The sequence below is a fragment of the Anoplopoma fimbria genome, chromosome 3 (genome assembly GCF_027596085.1).
Source record: "Anoplopoma fimbria isolate UVic2021 breed Golden Eagle Sablefish chromosome 3, Afim_UVic_2022, whole genome shotgun sequence".
NCBI classification, from domain to species: domain Eukaryota; kingdom Metazoa; phylum Chordata; class Actinopteri; order Perciformes; family Anoplopomatidae; genus Anoplopoma; species Anoplopoma fimbria.
The window spans coordinates 6046924-6061012 of NC_072451.1; the positions used below are offsets into that span (position 1 = coordinate 6046924).

The 14089-nt window shown below is 38.3% G+C and overlaps 1 protein-coding gene across 1 annotated transcript in view; it reads right to left on the bottom strand.

Annotated features, from left to right (window-relative positions):
* Positions 1 to 2409: 2409 nt before the first annotated feature.
* klhl14 (kelch-like family member 14) overlaps positions 2410 to 14089 on the bottom strand; it is a 13601-nt gene continuing 1921 nt past the window's right edge. Inside the window, exons 2-8 of the mRNA XM_054596603.1 lie at positions 13137 to 13258; positions 7784 to 7873; positions 6954 to 7032; positions 6296 to 6486; positions 3984 to 4142; positions 3221 to 3378; positions 2410 to 2627 (exon numbers count right to left, since the gene is read on the bottom strand). Coding sequence (XP_054452578.1) covers positions 2487 to 2627; positions 3221 to 3378; positions 3984 to 4142; positions 6296 to 6486; positions 6954 to 7032; positions 7784 to 7873; positions 13137 to 13258 — 940 coding nt within the window. The 3' untranslated portion in view covers positions 2410 to 2486. The remainder of the gene's footprint in view (positions 2628 to 3220; positions 3379 to 3983; positions 4143 to 6295; positions 6487 to 6953; positions 7033 to 7783; positions 7874 to 13136; positions 13259 to 14089) is intronic.

Sequence of the window (14089 nt, forward strand, 5' to 3'; positions counted from 1 at the left end):
AATGAGAAAAAAAAAAAAAACATGAGAAATAAACCATCAGGTGTGTGTGTGTGTGTGTGTGAGAGAGTGTGTGTGTGTGTGTGTGTGTGTGTGTGTGTGAGAGAGAGTGTGTGTGTGTGGGTCTGTGTGTAGGAGGACAACATGCTGTTTGGTACACGAGACAGTTGGTAGTAAATGGTTGGCAAATCAAATCTGGTCCGGCATGAGAGGCCGGCCTGAGGGGAAACATCAGGTTCACTTTGTACGCGTGCCGGTTCACGTTTTACAGACTCCCGCTCCGTTTGATGCCATGTTTTCTTTTAATCTTAAATTCTGATTTATTAATAATCCAATCTTTTTGAGGTTCAGAGTATGGAGACAAGTCTTTATTGGGTGTTACAGTAGTGGCTGTAGAGGTGACATGCTATCGATTCATCATTAATCAACACAACTCTAGTGGAGCCTCAAGTATGAAAACTAGCTCTGAGAAAACAGAAATGGAAAATGTTCCTGCTCAAATATTTCTAAACGTCCTTCTGAGTTGTGAACACTTGGTCTGAGCTTCATTCTGTCAAAGTGTGAAGTTGTGTTTTAATGACTTAGATGAGTTATTACACAGATTCCTCCGTTCTCAGTGGATGTCAAACTTTTGGTTCATGACACCTTCAAATGAAAGCAATTCCAACTTGAGTGGTGAACGGTTCAACCACCGAATGATTTTGTGTCTTTGGGTTGTTTCATTTGGTTACATTTTGAGGCAAAACAAAACAGTTTCCTACATCATAAGTCCATATCAAAATCAAACTTTGGAGAGTCAGTTTTTGCAGAGTACATGTACGATATGGGAGAACTTTTCCTTTGTATTACAATATACTCAAGTATCTCTGAAAACTTGTTTATTTTGTGACTTTCATCAGACCGCTCGCATCTACTAAAGCAAATTCTCTGTCTAAAATGTCAAAGAAGTGAAAAATGTGTTTTTAATCATCAAGAGTCAATTTATTTTCATATTCTAAAATGCAAAGGACATAACAGGATTTGAGAATAAATCCAAGGTTGAGTGCACAAAAATGTTTCACTGCAAGCGAATATGTACAAGAATGAAATCAACAAATCTTTACAGAATCCAACAGGTACTGCATCGATATTTAGAGTCAACTTTTTGAACCTAATGACGTAGACTAGACTGGACTTAGATTCATTCGATAATTATTATTTTTTTTAAAACACAGCACATTAATTAATTTACATTTTAATGAACTTTGTTTTGCTGAATTAAAAGTTCACTTTTAGTGCATTAAGGACCATTGTATGCTCGTCTGTTTTTCTCATACATCAAAGTTTAAAATCCCATCAAGCTAAATGCTATGTGGCCTCATAAACAGGCCGGTTAGCATTAACTTGTAAAGGTGAACAAGCCGATGTCCTCTCCATCTATTTACCCAAACATGCTATCCATAAATATGTCGGCTAGCAATTACAATTTGATTGTACAGTCATTTGTTTTAATTAATGTGAACGTTAGTGCGTCATATGAATACCAATAATCAATGGTTTAACTTCATTTGTTTTGCTTGCAGCACAAAGAATAGTTGCCACAAACATTTGGCAAGTTTTTTTTCTGTCACGTATTAAAAGAAAAAAAAGAAAACAACTTCAATTTGGGTGTAAATTATTAAAACAATTAGTTATAAATTAGGGCTGGGTGACATGGACACGTCCTCATTAAGATCATTGTGTCATTGTGTCTTTTTTAACAATGTCCTCCTGGTTGTGTTTGGACCTATGATACAGGTTTAGTTTAAATGGTTTTTTTTGTTCATACCATGTCAGTTTAACAATAGCTGCAGTTAGGAGAAGTTTCTGGAAATGTCCCTATTTTAGACGCGTAAATAAAATCAACTAAACAGTTGCTTAACGATCCGACAGCAGGATAAGAGCTAAGAGCACAATCCATCCAGAGAGAACGTGAGTGATGGAGAATATCTATACACTTTGATCATCACGGTTAACGTAACTCACCCAGCCCTAGTTTGACTTAAACCCCATGACAATATGGGACTGATCACCTCTTCTGCCAGCGTCAGTCCATGAAACAACACTGCATTTTGATGGAATTATGCCTCTACTGAATACAAGATACAATGGATTGGAAAGCTATAATTCAGTTCAACACTATGCGTGCTATAGAAGCCAAAAACACTTACTATCAGTTTAAATCAAATCAAATATGAAACCGACCATTTCTCAGAACACAGATGACTTTAAATACATGAGTTTTACACAATTCTTCTTCTTCTTTTTTTCATTTTTTTTTTCTCAAACCTTCAGTAGGGAATAACGAAAGTGCTCTGGTCAAACCTGTAAAAAAATAATTTATACACACCCCCGTCGTCTGACTGGAGGGTTTGTCACAAAATTGTTGCCGACTGTTTTGCTTATTGATGGTCCTCCTCCCATTCACTCCGATGCGCGTCGCCCTTACCGCCCCTCGGTTTGATTAGTTGTCATTTGTTAAAGGGAAGGCAGGCCGGCAGTATGACGGTGGAACAGGATGGACCCGCCAAGGGCTCGGCCACCTCTCCCTCCAACTCTGTCCATGTTCCTTTCTCTGGGCTGTAGCAGATGGTAGAAGACTTATAGGCCCCCTGAGGAGAAACAAGAAAATCAAGTCATTCTCCTCATTTCTCTTAGCGCTGAATGGATTTCCAACTGTGGAGTGGAAAAAAAACCTTGGTTTTCTTTAAATGCATGTAGTCAAAAACAGCAGGGACAACTTTAAAAGTCTGATGATTTTCCACATTTTTCTTTAGTCAACAAATTCCAAGACCTGCAATGAACTGACCCTTTTAAGAAGTCATGTCTGGGTAGACAAATCCAGATAAAGCTTACTGCTCTGTGCAAAAGACCCCCACTGTTGTCCAAAAACGATTTAACACTGTTGTTGTTTTGTGTCTATTCCACATATAATGCTGCCACCAGTAATACTCACTAGTGCACTGAATGTGTATTGATCTATTGCAAGAAATCCACTATTTATTCCGGTTTGAGTCGGATTCACTAAAAACTCTGTTTAAGAAAATTGCTTGAAAAACAATGAGAGTATATATTTCTGACTAACGCCACAGCGTTTTAAAAGAACTGAGACAGACACGTGGTTTCGGTCTTTTCACAACAAAAACATTTACTTTTTTAATCAATATCTCTCTAATCTAAAATAATCTGCTGAGTAAGAATATACCATGCTCCAGCTGTAGCCCCCAACGAGAAAGATGCTGTCGTCCAGCACGGCGCAGCCCGGGCCGCTGCGACCCTCCAGGATGGGCTTCTGCAGGATGTTCCACTGGTCGGCTTTGGGGTCGTAACACTCCACCAACATGACGTCTAGATGTGAGAAACCTACGTGAGAGAGGATGAAATACATCTTTAAATGAAGACAGTACTTCAGTGTATCACATGCAATGCTTGTTTGACTTTAAAAGGTCCTGAAAAAACACATTTTTTTTGCAATCAGCCTCTAACTCTGAGCGATGGGTTCCTACATGAACATAACATTTTCCGCCAGCTGTTCTGGTTATTTCTGTGTGAGCTGTTTCCTTACTGGCTTACGTTTCATGAGCTGAATATGAAACTGTGGTAGTGAAAAGCACATTTTGAGCTTGTACATTTACCAATCTAATGAGTTAGTTACACAACTGTATTTCAAAAGAAACACATGCAAGTTCCAGCTTTTCATAATTCCTATTTAACTAGCCAGCGTTCTGTTCTGCAGATCGAATACAAATGCACACAACACATAATTGTAATTCGGTTGTTTGTTCAGTTTTTTCCTTTTTTCATTTTCTACCTTGAATGCTGAAGTATGAAAGAGGTCGCACGGTGTAATAAAGGTCGTCGGCTGCTCATAATAGCAGCGTCTCTTTCACTCTTCTCTTTTTGAAAAAAAAAAAGTATAGATCTTGACCTCTTTTTCTGTTAATTTCCTGAAACGCTCGAGTGCTTACCTTTCAAATGGTTTCCACCAATAGCGTATAGGCGGTCGTTCATTCCAGCCAGGGCATGAATGGCACGCTTTGTGTTCATATCCTGTTTCCTTGCCCACACATCCATTATGGGGTCATAACAGTAGAGCCAGGACACATACTCTCCATTGTGAACTCCTCCTGGAACAGGTAAATATAGAACTAGGCTTTTAATACTGTGTCGAAGTTCACACTGAAGGAGCCAGAAGACACACTGGCTGCTCACATAACACACTGTAGAGGGGGAAATGACACGTGTCTCTTTTATCATACAGAAGGTTTAGCTGCTATATAAATAGGACTGGAACGCTCAATCTATTGAGAAACACACGCAGCCCGTATTCAGAAAATGTGCCTTTAAACGAGCCGTCAGATTTTCTGAACATTTGTGACGTCAATTAGTCAATAATTAGACCATTTCACAGATTTGTAAAGGTAAACAATCTAAATGTGTCCCAGTTTATTTCCGGTTGTATGTGTATGTGAATGACAGCAGCTGACAGGGAGTAAACATGGACCCAAGCTGTTGCCTAGCAACGCAATTCTGTTGAAAATAAAAGGGAGCGTGTCAGACAGAGGGTGAATACAGGGGTAATCAGAGTGAGAAAAATAAGGTGTTTTTTGAGGATTAAATAATTTAAACACCTAAAATACAAGTATGAACCTGGAAAAGAGCAAGTCTCCTTTAAAGATGATTGATTCATTGATGAACTTAATAATTACCAGGGTGGAAATATATTGTAAAATGATCTTAAACGTATAAATTACTGATTAATAATTATAGATTTTTTTCTTTACTTTTAGTGCTATGCATCTACATGTGCTTGCAGATAAAATTGATCATTGAATATATGGCTAGATATTGTTTTTGTTGTAACTGAAAGATGGCAGTGCGTCAGAGTTAATGGCAGCTTCGACTTATTCAACGAGCTCTATTCAGCCTTTGTTCCCTTTCTTTTAGTTTCATATTGTAATAGCTGCCATGGTGCCCAATACAGCACAATAGTCATAAAATTCACTGATTTCAGTGATAGCTTTTGGAAGAGGAGGATTTTGATTTTATGACATTCTGCGTTGGAGTGAGCATTTGATTGATTTAAAAGTCTCTAAAACTAAAGATATAATTATAGATTTCAGAAGAACTGGAAGTATTGGATAGAAGATATATTGACGTGACATTGAGCTGGTTTGAAACAAAAAAATTGTAATTAAAAGAGTAAACCAGAAACTGTCAGCAGTAGAGTTGCATTGTGGGTAATGTAGGCGCCAGTTTTTAGAAGAATGTGGGGAATAAAAGAGAGGATATCTCTGGTTCTGCTGCATCGATTTTGATCAAGATTCTTTCATAAACTGTCCGTTGTGAGTCCGACAACGTTATTTTAGTGCCATGCAAAAAAATTTTAGATCCCTTTTAACACAATATTATCGTATTACCTTTGATGCTCTTGTGCTGTTTTTTATGCTTGTGATATTTTGGCTTTGTTAACATTTAAGATGATGATGTCACTTGTGATTATATTTTGCACTTTTATCTTTGTGGTGGCTACGTTTACAGTATTGCTCATGGCTCTTCATGTTGCCTTTCAGACTTAAGTTGACGTAGAAATATTGCAATTTAAAAGTAAGTGCTCATTATGGAACAGATTGACTCTTGTTAGTGTTGTATTATAATATATTACGTTAATCAATTATAAATTCTGATGCATTCCTGCACATAAGCAGAGCTTTAATGTACGGAGCCATGATGAAGGCTAATTTAACTACTTAATATATTACCCTTGGGTAATTTATTCTATAACAATGCATTATATTTAATAAACCAATCACGTGTTTCATGTATAAAATCTTAATCTGCAAAGTAAATGCTAACTATAGCTGTCAAACAAATGTAATGAAGTGAATTGTACATCCTAAACTGTAGAGGAAAAGACTTTTAATATGTCAGAAAATGGAAAAAGTAAAACTACTTCTAGTTTGTACTTGAGTAAATGCAGTCTGCTCTACTCTGTTCTGTGTGAGTGTTTATAGACTGTGCAACACATTTTCCAGCTGTAAGAATAAAGATTACTGATTGATAATGTTGGTTGTTGTGCCAAATATTCATCTCATAATAATGTTTTAAAGGATATATCTGTCTCTTTTAAATGCTGAACAATGAACATCGAGTACTTTTAAAAGAAAAAACATTCTGTGTATATTACGCAGCGGAAGAATAAGAAATGATTAACAGAGAGCTGAATGGGTTTTTCGTGAAAAGAGAAAACAGGGTAATATGTGGCAGGTTCTCTCCTGACCTGATATGTAGATCTTGCCGTTGTGCACGGCTCCTGCATGGGCGGCCAGAGGCTGCGGCAGAGACGACAAGTAGTTCCACTCGTTAGTCTCCAGGTTGTAGGACTCCACGCTGGAGAGGTAGCCGCTCTCGTTTCTACCGCCAACAACGTACAGGTGCTTATCCATGCGGCAGGCAAAGAAACTGGCTCTCCTGAGGAAGGAGGTGTCAGACAACAGACAACATCATTAAACCAGCAATGACTACTTTTATTATAGTTTCCCACTGTTTGGTTGTATGAAGGTGATCTCCAACTTACACACAAATGGATCTTAACTGTGCTAGTCACATGCTAACAAGCTGTGAGCATTTATTTTTATGCATAATGGGAGGATTTAGTTGTGCTGTGCCATTCATTTTAATGTTATAAAATCATAAATTCTAAAGACAATACATTTATAGTTTTAGAGATACCAAGCAAAATGGTTGGATGCAAACTAATAAAACATCTAATAATACAAATACTAACAAAATATTCTTTGTTTTCTTTATATGTGAGTAATTAGAAGACACTGATGTTTATGAAGGACTTCCAAGACCCATGAAAAACCATCAGTCTTCTGGTGCATCATCAGAATTACCATCTTATGTTGTATTTTTGCAACCACAAACAGACTTACCTCTCCTGCATAGGAGGCAACTGTATCCAACTGTTGAATCTGGGATCATAGCGGCTGACGAAATGAGTGCTGTGCTTTCCTGCAAAAGAAAAACCGAGAGAAGTCAGAATCAATGACGACGACTTGGCTGAGTGAGTCTTTATGGTTATGATATAGTTCAGGCAGAATATGGCAGAGCTCAGTTCTTATTGGTTCACTCTTTGCCAAAGTCTTTGTTATACACAGAACCAAAGCGATGCACAAATGTGACTCTGCAGGTCTTAACATATTATCTGAGAATCACCACCCACACATAACTTTTAAATGTTAATAGGTGCTGACTGAAGTCCTGTTTTTCCATTCAGAGAGTGATTTAGTTTTGGAGGATAATCTGTTAAAAACATCTTAAATTATCTCTAATTATGTGTTTTGGTATTGTGTTGAATTTCCCTCCCAGAGCTAAATAAACACGACTGAGTTCACCGCGTGCAGCACTTTGTTGTTATGATACTTGGTGGAAAAAGAACAAAAGGACAGTATCAGATTTTTTTGATCATTTACAGTCTTTGTTTCTAACTACCGCAGAGTGTTACTGCCATTTCACAACAAGCACTCTTAACACTTCTACACCTAAAATATTTCACTGTTAACAACAGTTATTTTTCTATGCCAGTTATTGACAAGTGTTGAGTGGAGTGTTGTTTGTCCACTCAGAGATGAGTGTTTTAAACTATATGAAAGTGTTACATTAACTCCGATGGGTTTGAACTAGCGTGAACTCCGGCCTAGAGCGCTCTCTAAACTAAGTAAACACTGACAAGCAAAACGTTCAGTCCTTGGTGTTACTGTACCGTTTGGGTTCCACTGATCCTCTCCGCCCAGCAGCAGCAGGAAGTTCTCCACCTCCACCACGCAGTGATGGGCGCTGTTGTAAGGCATTACTAGAGGAGACACGGAAATCAAAGGTGTTAATCGATGAAACATGTAAATGATGGTCAGTGACGTTTCAATCAGAACGTTTACATGTACTGTAAATAACATTTTAAATACAAGGCTAATGTAGACATGACATTGTGTCATCAAATGTCATTAATGAGACATGTGAACCAGGCTGTTTATGCCACACTATGGATGACCCAAATCCTATCACTTGTGCTGATATAAAGTCAAAAAACTTTCCGAAAACATTTGACATAATTAAAATAAAACAGCTACCCAATGAACACAGTTTTCATTCCAAAGCTTTAGCCTCATTGACAATTACAGATGTTCCTCTCACAAACACAATACGTGGTGGTTTTAAATAAAGGTAATAATGAGTGTAACCTATCAATTACACTTCCAGCCTCATAGTTAAACAAAATACATATAATCATAGAATTGAGGTTTTCATTTTACCGAATGACTGTTAACATCAGCTGCTGTAACTCTGTTAGCGCTTAAAGCTACTACAAGAAACTTTACTTTTTATGTTGATTTGGCGGTCCCTGTGGCTGAAGGTGGTAGTGTTTCCGAGCACCAGAGTCCTTTAAGAAAATCTTTCGTTTTACTGCAGCAAGATCTGACAGTCTGCCCTGCTCAGTCCTGGTTCTGGTTCTTACTCCTCTCCAGCTGGCCTAGCAACGGCTAAACTGATTTTGCGCGGAATCCGACTCGAAGGCACAGATGACAAGCAACTATAAAGAAATAGCCAACCTTCTCACTGATGGTCTCGTTTACTTAAGGGGGTCATATAGAGGCATTAGTATTAAAGTGACACTGTCTCATAACCAGTTAAAAGTACCTCACGGTAACTTTAGAGTACTCAAACTGCACTTAAAACATATCTATTTAAATCTGCTTTCAACCTGTGATGCTAGTTATGCGTGTCTTTTTTCTTGTTGTTGTTTTGTTTATTTCTGTTATAAAGTCAACTCTCTGCCTTTTTTTTTTTAACTTTTATTTACATTTTTATTTATTTTATTGTTTCTTTAACATGTTAGGTGCCTTTGAGTACCCTTTAAAGCACTATACAAATCAAATGTATTATTCTTATTATTTTAAAAAAAATCAGCCATCAAATATAACCCTAAAAATAGTTCTTTAAATCAATTGTATTCTTAAATTAATTCTAATATTACTGAGAAAAAACGAAATGTATCATGAAGATGTAGGCCTATGAAGAACTACATTGACCAATCACATCTGATATAATGTTGGTCTGATGGGCTGGACAAGAAAATAACTTCTCATTAACAGAACATCTATCTTGACGTTTTATTGTACTGGCAGTCTTCCTCATTCAGTGACTATTTATATGTCGCCATGCTGAGCGTCCTATTGTTTGACAGGGAGCGCTCATTGTACACATTAAGTTCAACATTGATTTAAACTGCAATGTACTCGTCACAACAGGCCGACGTGCTCGTTACAGCGACGCAGGCAGACGTCTTTTTGACAATCCTCAGTGTGTGAGTCAATGTTTCAGGATTTATTTCCGCTACTCATAGCTTTTGTTTGGTAACCTTCCATCCATCCATCAACAGGAAGTTATTTCTTTTGAGGAAAAAAGACTGTTGACTCTCAAACTGAAACAAATGAAAATATGAGGCAGAGCAAACAGTCTTCTGATGGTTACAATATCTATCTATCTATCTATCTATCTATCTATCTATCTATCTATCTATCTATCTATCTATCTATCTATCTATCTATCTATCTATCTATCTATCTATCTATCTATCTATCTATCTATCTATCTATCTATCTATCTATCTATCTTTCCATCGTATCTTTCTATCTATTCTACATATCTATCTATCTCTATCTATATCTATCTATCTATCTATCTATCTATCTATCTATCTATCTTTCTACATATCTATCTATCTATCTATCTATCTATCTATCTATCTATCTATCTATCTATCTATCTATCTATCTATCTATCTATCTATCTATCTATCTATCTATCTATCTACCTACCTACCTATCTATCTACCTACCTATCCACCCATCTATCTGTCTATCTAATCTGATAAGGCCAATAAATTATTAAATTATATTTATGAGACTTAACTCACCTGCCAGTAACTATTTAAAGAACTGAATCTCAGTGAAATATTTTTCGTTTTCTCTTCAGCTCGCATTAAATGTCCTGCAGCAGCTATCCATCTAGTAATATACTGAATGTGTCCAATAAATATGATCTTTGGTTGGCATGAACAGCTAGAAGCCCCACAGCTGCAGCAGGACCCCTTGTGAAGGATTTTCCCTTGTGTATGTTTTTATGCTCCCCTCCTCTCCTCCATCTTCTTTTGCTGAAGTGACCCCATTGAGATGTAGAGAAATGGTCTTAGGTGACAGTCATAATGAACATGATCGTGTTCACTCAATAAATCTCGGGCCCGGTGCTTTTTGAGCACAAATCAGTGAAATGTTAAAGCCCACCTGTCTGTCTCCATCAGTCATTTCCACTGTCACCTCCCCACCGCACTGATGGATCGCAGTTGCTGCAAAATTAGACAGCCTTGAATCTCATTTCTTTCCAATTGGCCTCTCCCTGCAATCTCACTCTGGCTGGCTGACATGTGCGGGTCCTCTATGGGAAGGGGAGCCTCAGATAGGAACTAATACTACATACACTAAACACAGCTTTATCTCGCAACCAGGGGATTAGGTTGCCTGCCTCCAGTGCACCTCAAAGACGAGTGCCATATGACTGCCAAAGTCCCTTACATGCTATTTACATTATCATTCAGTCAGCAGTATATAGGACACGGATGGGCGGCTTTTTATTTGATGTCTAGCGACTTGTACTCGTACTAAAAATCATCTTGTACCCGTGTGAAAAGAAGATTATTGCTTTACAGTATGTCACAGGCTGCGGTACGAGGAGTACTGTGGGAGGATTTGGGACATTTGCCTGCCTCTACAGGTGCCTCAGATACAGGTGAACAGTGGGGATAAGGGCTACAATGACTGAGACCGGTATAATAAGCTTGTGCAGTGAAAACAATGACACATATCTATTATGTTTCTATCTGTAATGTGTAATAATTATGACCTGAGAAAGGAATTTAATCCACCTATCGGTCCCCTCTCCCCTAAGTCGTCCACTAACCCCCCAGGGGTGAACAGCCGTAGGAGGGCAGGATGAGCACGTCCTCTCTGAGATGGACGCCATCACTCCAGTCTACAGTGAGCTCTAGGGCTCACTAGAGGGAGTCAGAAACCTCTGCATAGGCTGAGGCACAGTCTGGGCTGGTTGAATGACTCCAGAGCTAATGCACCACTGCTGCCGGAGCTCTGACGTGCCTTCAGCACCATTACAAACGCATCCCACTGAGCTGAATTCCTTTGTTCTAGGCCATGCTGTGTTGATGAGGTCCATATACAAGTGGGAGATTTTACTATGAGGTGGGTTTAAATAGAAGAAGAAGAAGAAGAATAGAAACCGTCCCCAGCATTGTGCCTGCGCCTGCCTTTGTCTTGTGTTTGTCCACGCTGCTGTGGGTACACTAGATGGCAAACTTTCCACTGGAATCAGCGAGCAGTGGATTTATCTGACACAAACGAGAGGGATCAGATTCTCCCCAAATTGTGTTGATGAATGTCTTAATCAAAGGCTGTCCCTCTCAGGTTTCGCCTCATTGAAAAGTTATGATTGAATGTTAATAATCTTCTATTCCACATCCATTGTGTGGAGGCTACATCAGATGGCCACTGATGTGTTAAGGGGATGATTTTGCAGTTTTGTCCTTCCACTTGGCCACGGACCATTTGAGTGTTAACTTTTTTCGTTTTGAGTGATGGAAATCCCCACTGACCTTTTGCTTGTTGCGGTCTATACCCGGGAGTACGAGTTAAATGAGAAAATGACGATACAGACAACAGTGAGCTGCCGGCTGTTGTGTATGCATGGCTCCTTTAGTAAAAAATGCACCCTGACAGATTTAGCCAAACATGAGCTAAAATATAAAATGACTGCCAACTAATGTTTCGAGTAGCTCGAATATTCTAAAAGAGGAAGCAACAACGTGCAAAACTTGCTCCCAATTCAAGACATTAAAAAGAGAAATAAACCAGATTCATTGAAAACTCGTGCCATAAAAAGGGGAAAATATAAAGTGCACAGCTCCGAGCTGACAGAGAACAGAGCCATGGCTAATATGTACGGATGAAGAGACACTGCTGAGGTGCGGCTGCAACCAAAACAAAAAGGACAAAAACTCAATATGTCTGGCAATGATGATGCAAAGGACAAATATGGTTTCCCATTAGCTCTTGTTTGACCTTTGCAATATGACAACAATATAGCGGTGTGCCTTAAAAGGTCAGGGAAGACGGAGAGGATAAAACAAACATAGTATACTTTACAGAGGTGAGAGAACTCTTCAAATAGATTCTCTATAGACACTGTTGTTTTTTTTTCAATAGAATGGATTCTTTGGGGGATATTATGACAACTTGCTTTCAACATGATATCATAAAATCAATATCATAAGCTGTACCCTGGTATGAATTCCTACAGGTTAAAGGATATGTGTGTCTTTTATTCCTGCTATTAAGTCAATGGGAATTCTATTAGCTTCTGAATGTTTGTATCAACATTACAGCTGCTGTGTTCCACTGACTCCACCCATCTCTTTGGTATCTAACTCCCCTTATATAAACCTAATATCAATAGTAACACCAGGTCAATAGGATGTGTTTTAGTACGTATCGGTTGATTCAATCTCATGAATTAACCAATGTGTGTGAATAATCAAGCTAAGCTTTAAGAAGGTATTAAGGAAAGATGTCATTCATTATGGTTCCCTGTCTCTCTCTCTCTCTCTTTCTCTCTCTGCAACAATAGATCATCAGATTCAAGTAAATCTCATCATGCATCCTGCCAGCATATTTCAGCAAAAAACAAGAGAAACCGGGCATGAAGCTCCACAGTGCTGTGAAGTCACGCTCTGATTAAAAACTTATATTAAAAGTGATAGTGATACATTATTACCTAAAGGATTTAGGGAACTCCTTCCCCTCATTTTCCATGGAAATTAACCTGTGTTAAAGTCATCCATAGGAACAACTTTTTCTCATCATAAAAAGGCACTAACACAAGATGCCTCAGGTAAAAAAAAAAAGAAAGAAAGAAAGAAAGAAAGAAAGAAAGAAAGAAAGAAAGAAAGAAAGAAAGAAAGAAAGAAAGCAGCAGAGCCTTTTGCGACTCACTTGTGAGGATCTTCCATGTCTTTTTCTCGTCGTCATAGTACTGGACCAAATTGCTGGGGAGACGATCAGGTCCAGGAGGCAAACCACCCACCAGTAACAGCATTCTCTTATTGGAACGGATTCTGTAATGTCAAAAGTGGGGGTGTGTGTTAGGAAACAGGGAACAAAACAGGTACAGAGCCTAGAAGGAAAACAGCCAAAAGACAAAAAATAGGCCCAATCTTAACCTGGACTACTTTGATTTCTTAATGAACATAATTACTTTGATAGTATTAGCATCAGTTGCCCGTTTTCACTCTGAAAATGCTCAAGTATGAATTAAATCATCAATGAATTAATTAAATGAATACCTGCTTCTTGTCTGGGTACAACTACTGAACATGAAGCTACAAATCAGGCAATATGAGGCCGCGTTTATTAAAATTCATAAAAAAAAAAAATAGTCCAACAGCCTACTAATCCTTTTGACGTGTTATTGAATGGTTATTGTACTCTAAAGATATCTTTTCAATTAGCTGTGAAGTGGAGACGATCCTGCAGGGTGCCATGCTGGAGGCTAAAAGCGCAATTGAGCACATAAACCTGCCCATAGAATGTCTTGATTTCATTGGTAGCAGCGATTCATGTGACATCTCTGGGCCGGTTGAGAGATATTTTCTGCTGCTTTTAAATGATAAATAACCCAGAAGCCACACACTTTACTGTACATTAATGACCGTTATCTGGCTCCTAATGGATTTGAACACAAATCTCCCAATTAATCACAATAAGCAGTAAAAAGATTAAGAGCAGCTGGCCTTTATATCCAGTCGTGTTCACCTTTTTCATATTTTACTTTTTTATGCTTGGGAAATTCCCCGTCGTCTCGGTACATTCTCTCTGCTACTGGCCCACTCGGAAGTGTTTTGGGGTTATTCATATGCAAATGAGCCCCTGGACATAGATAATGGTGA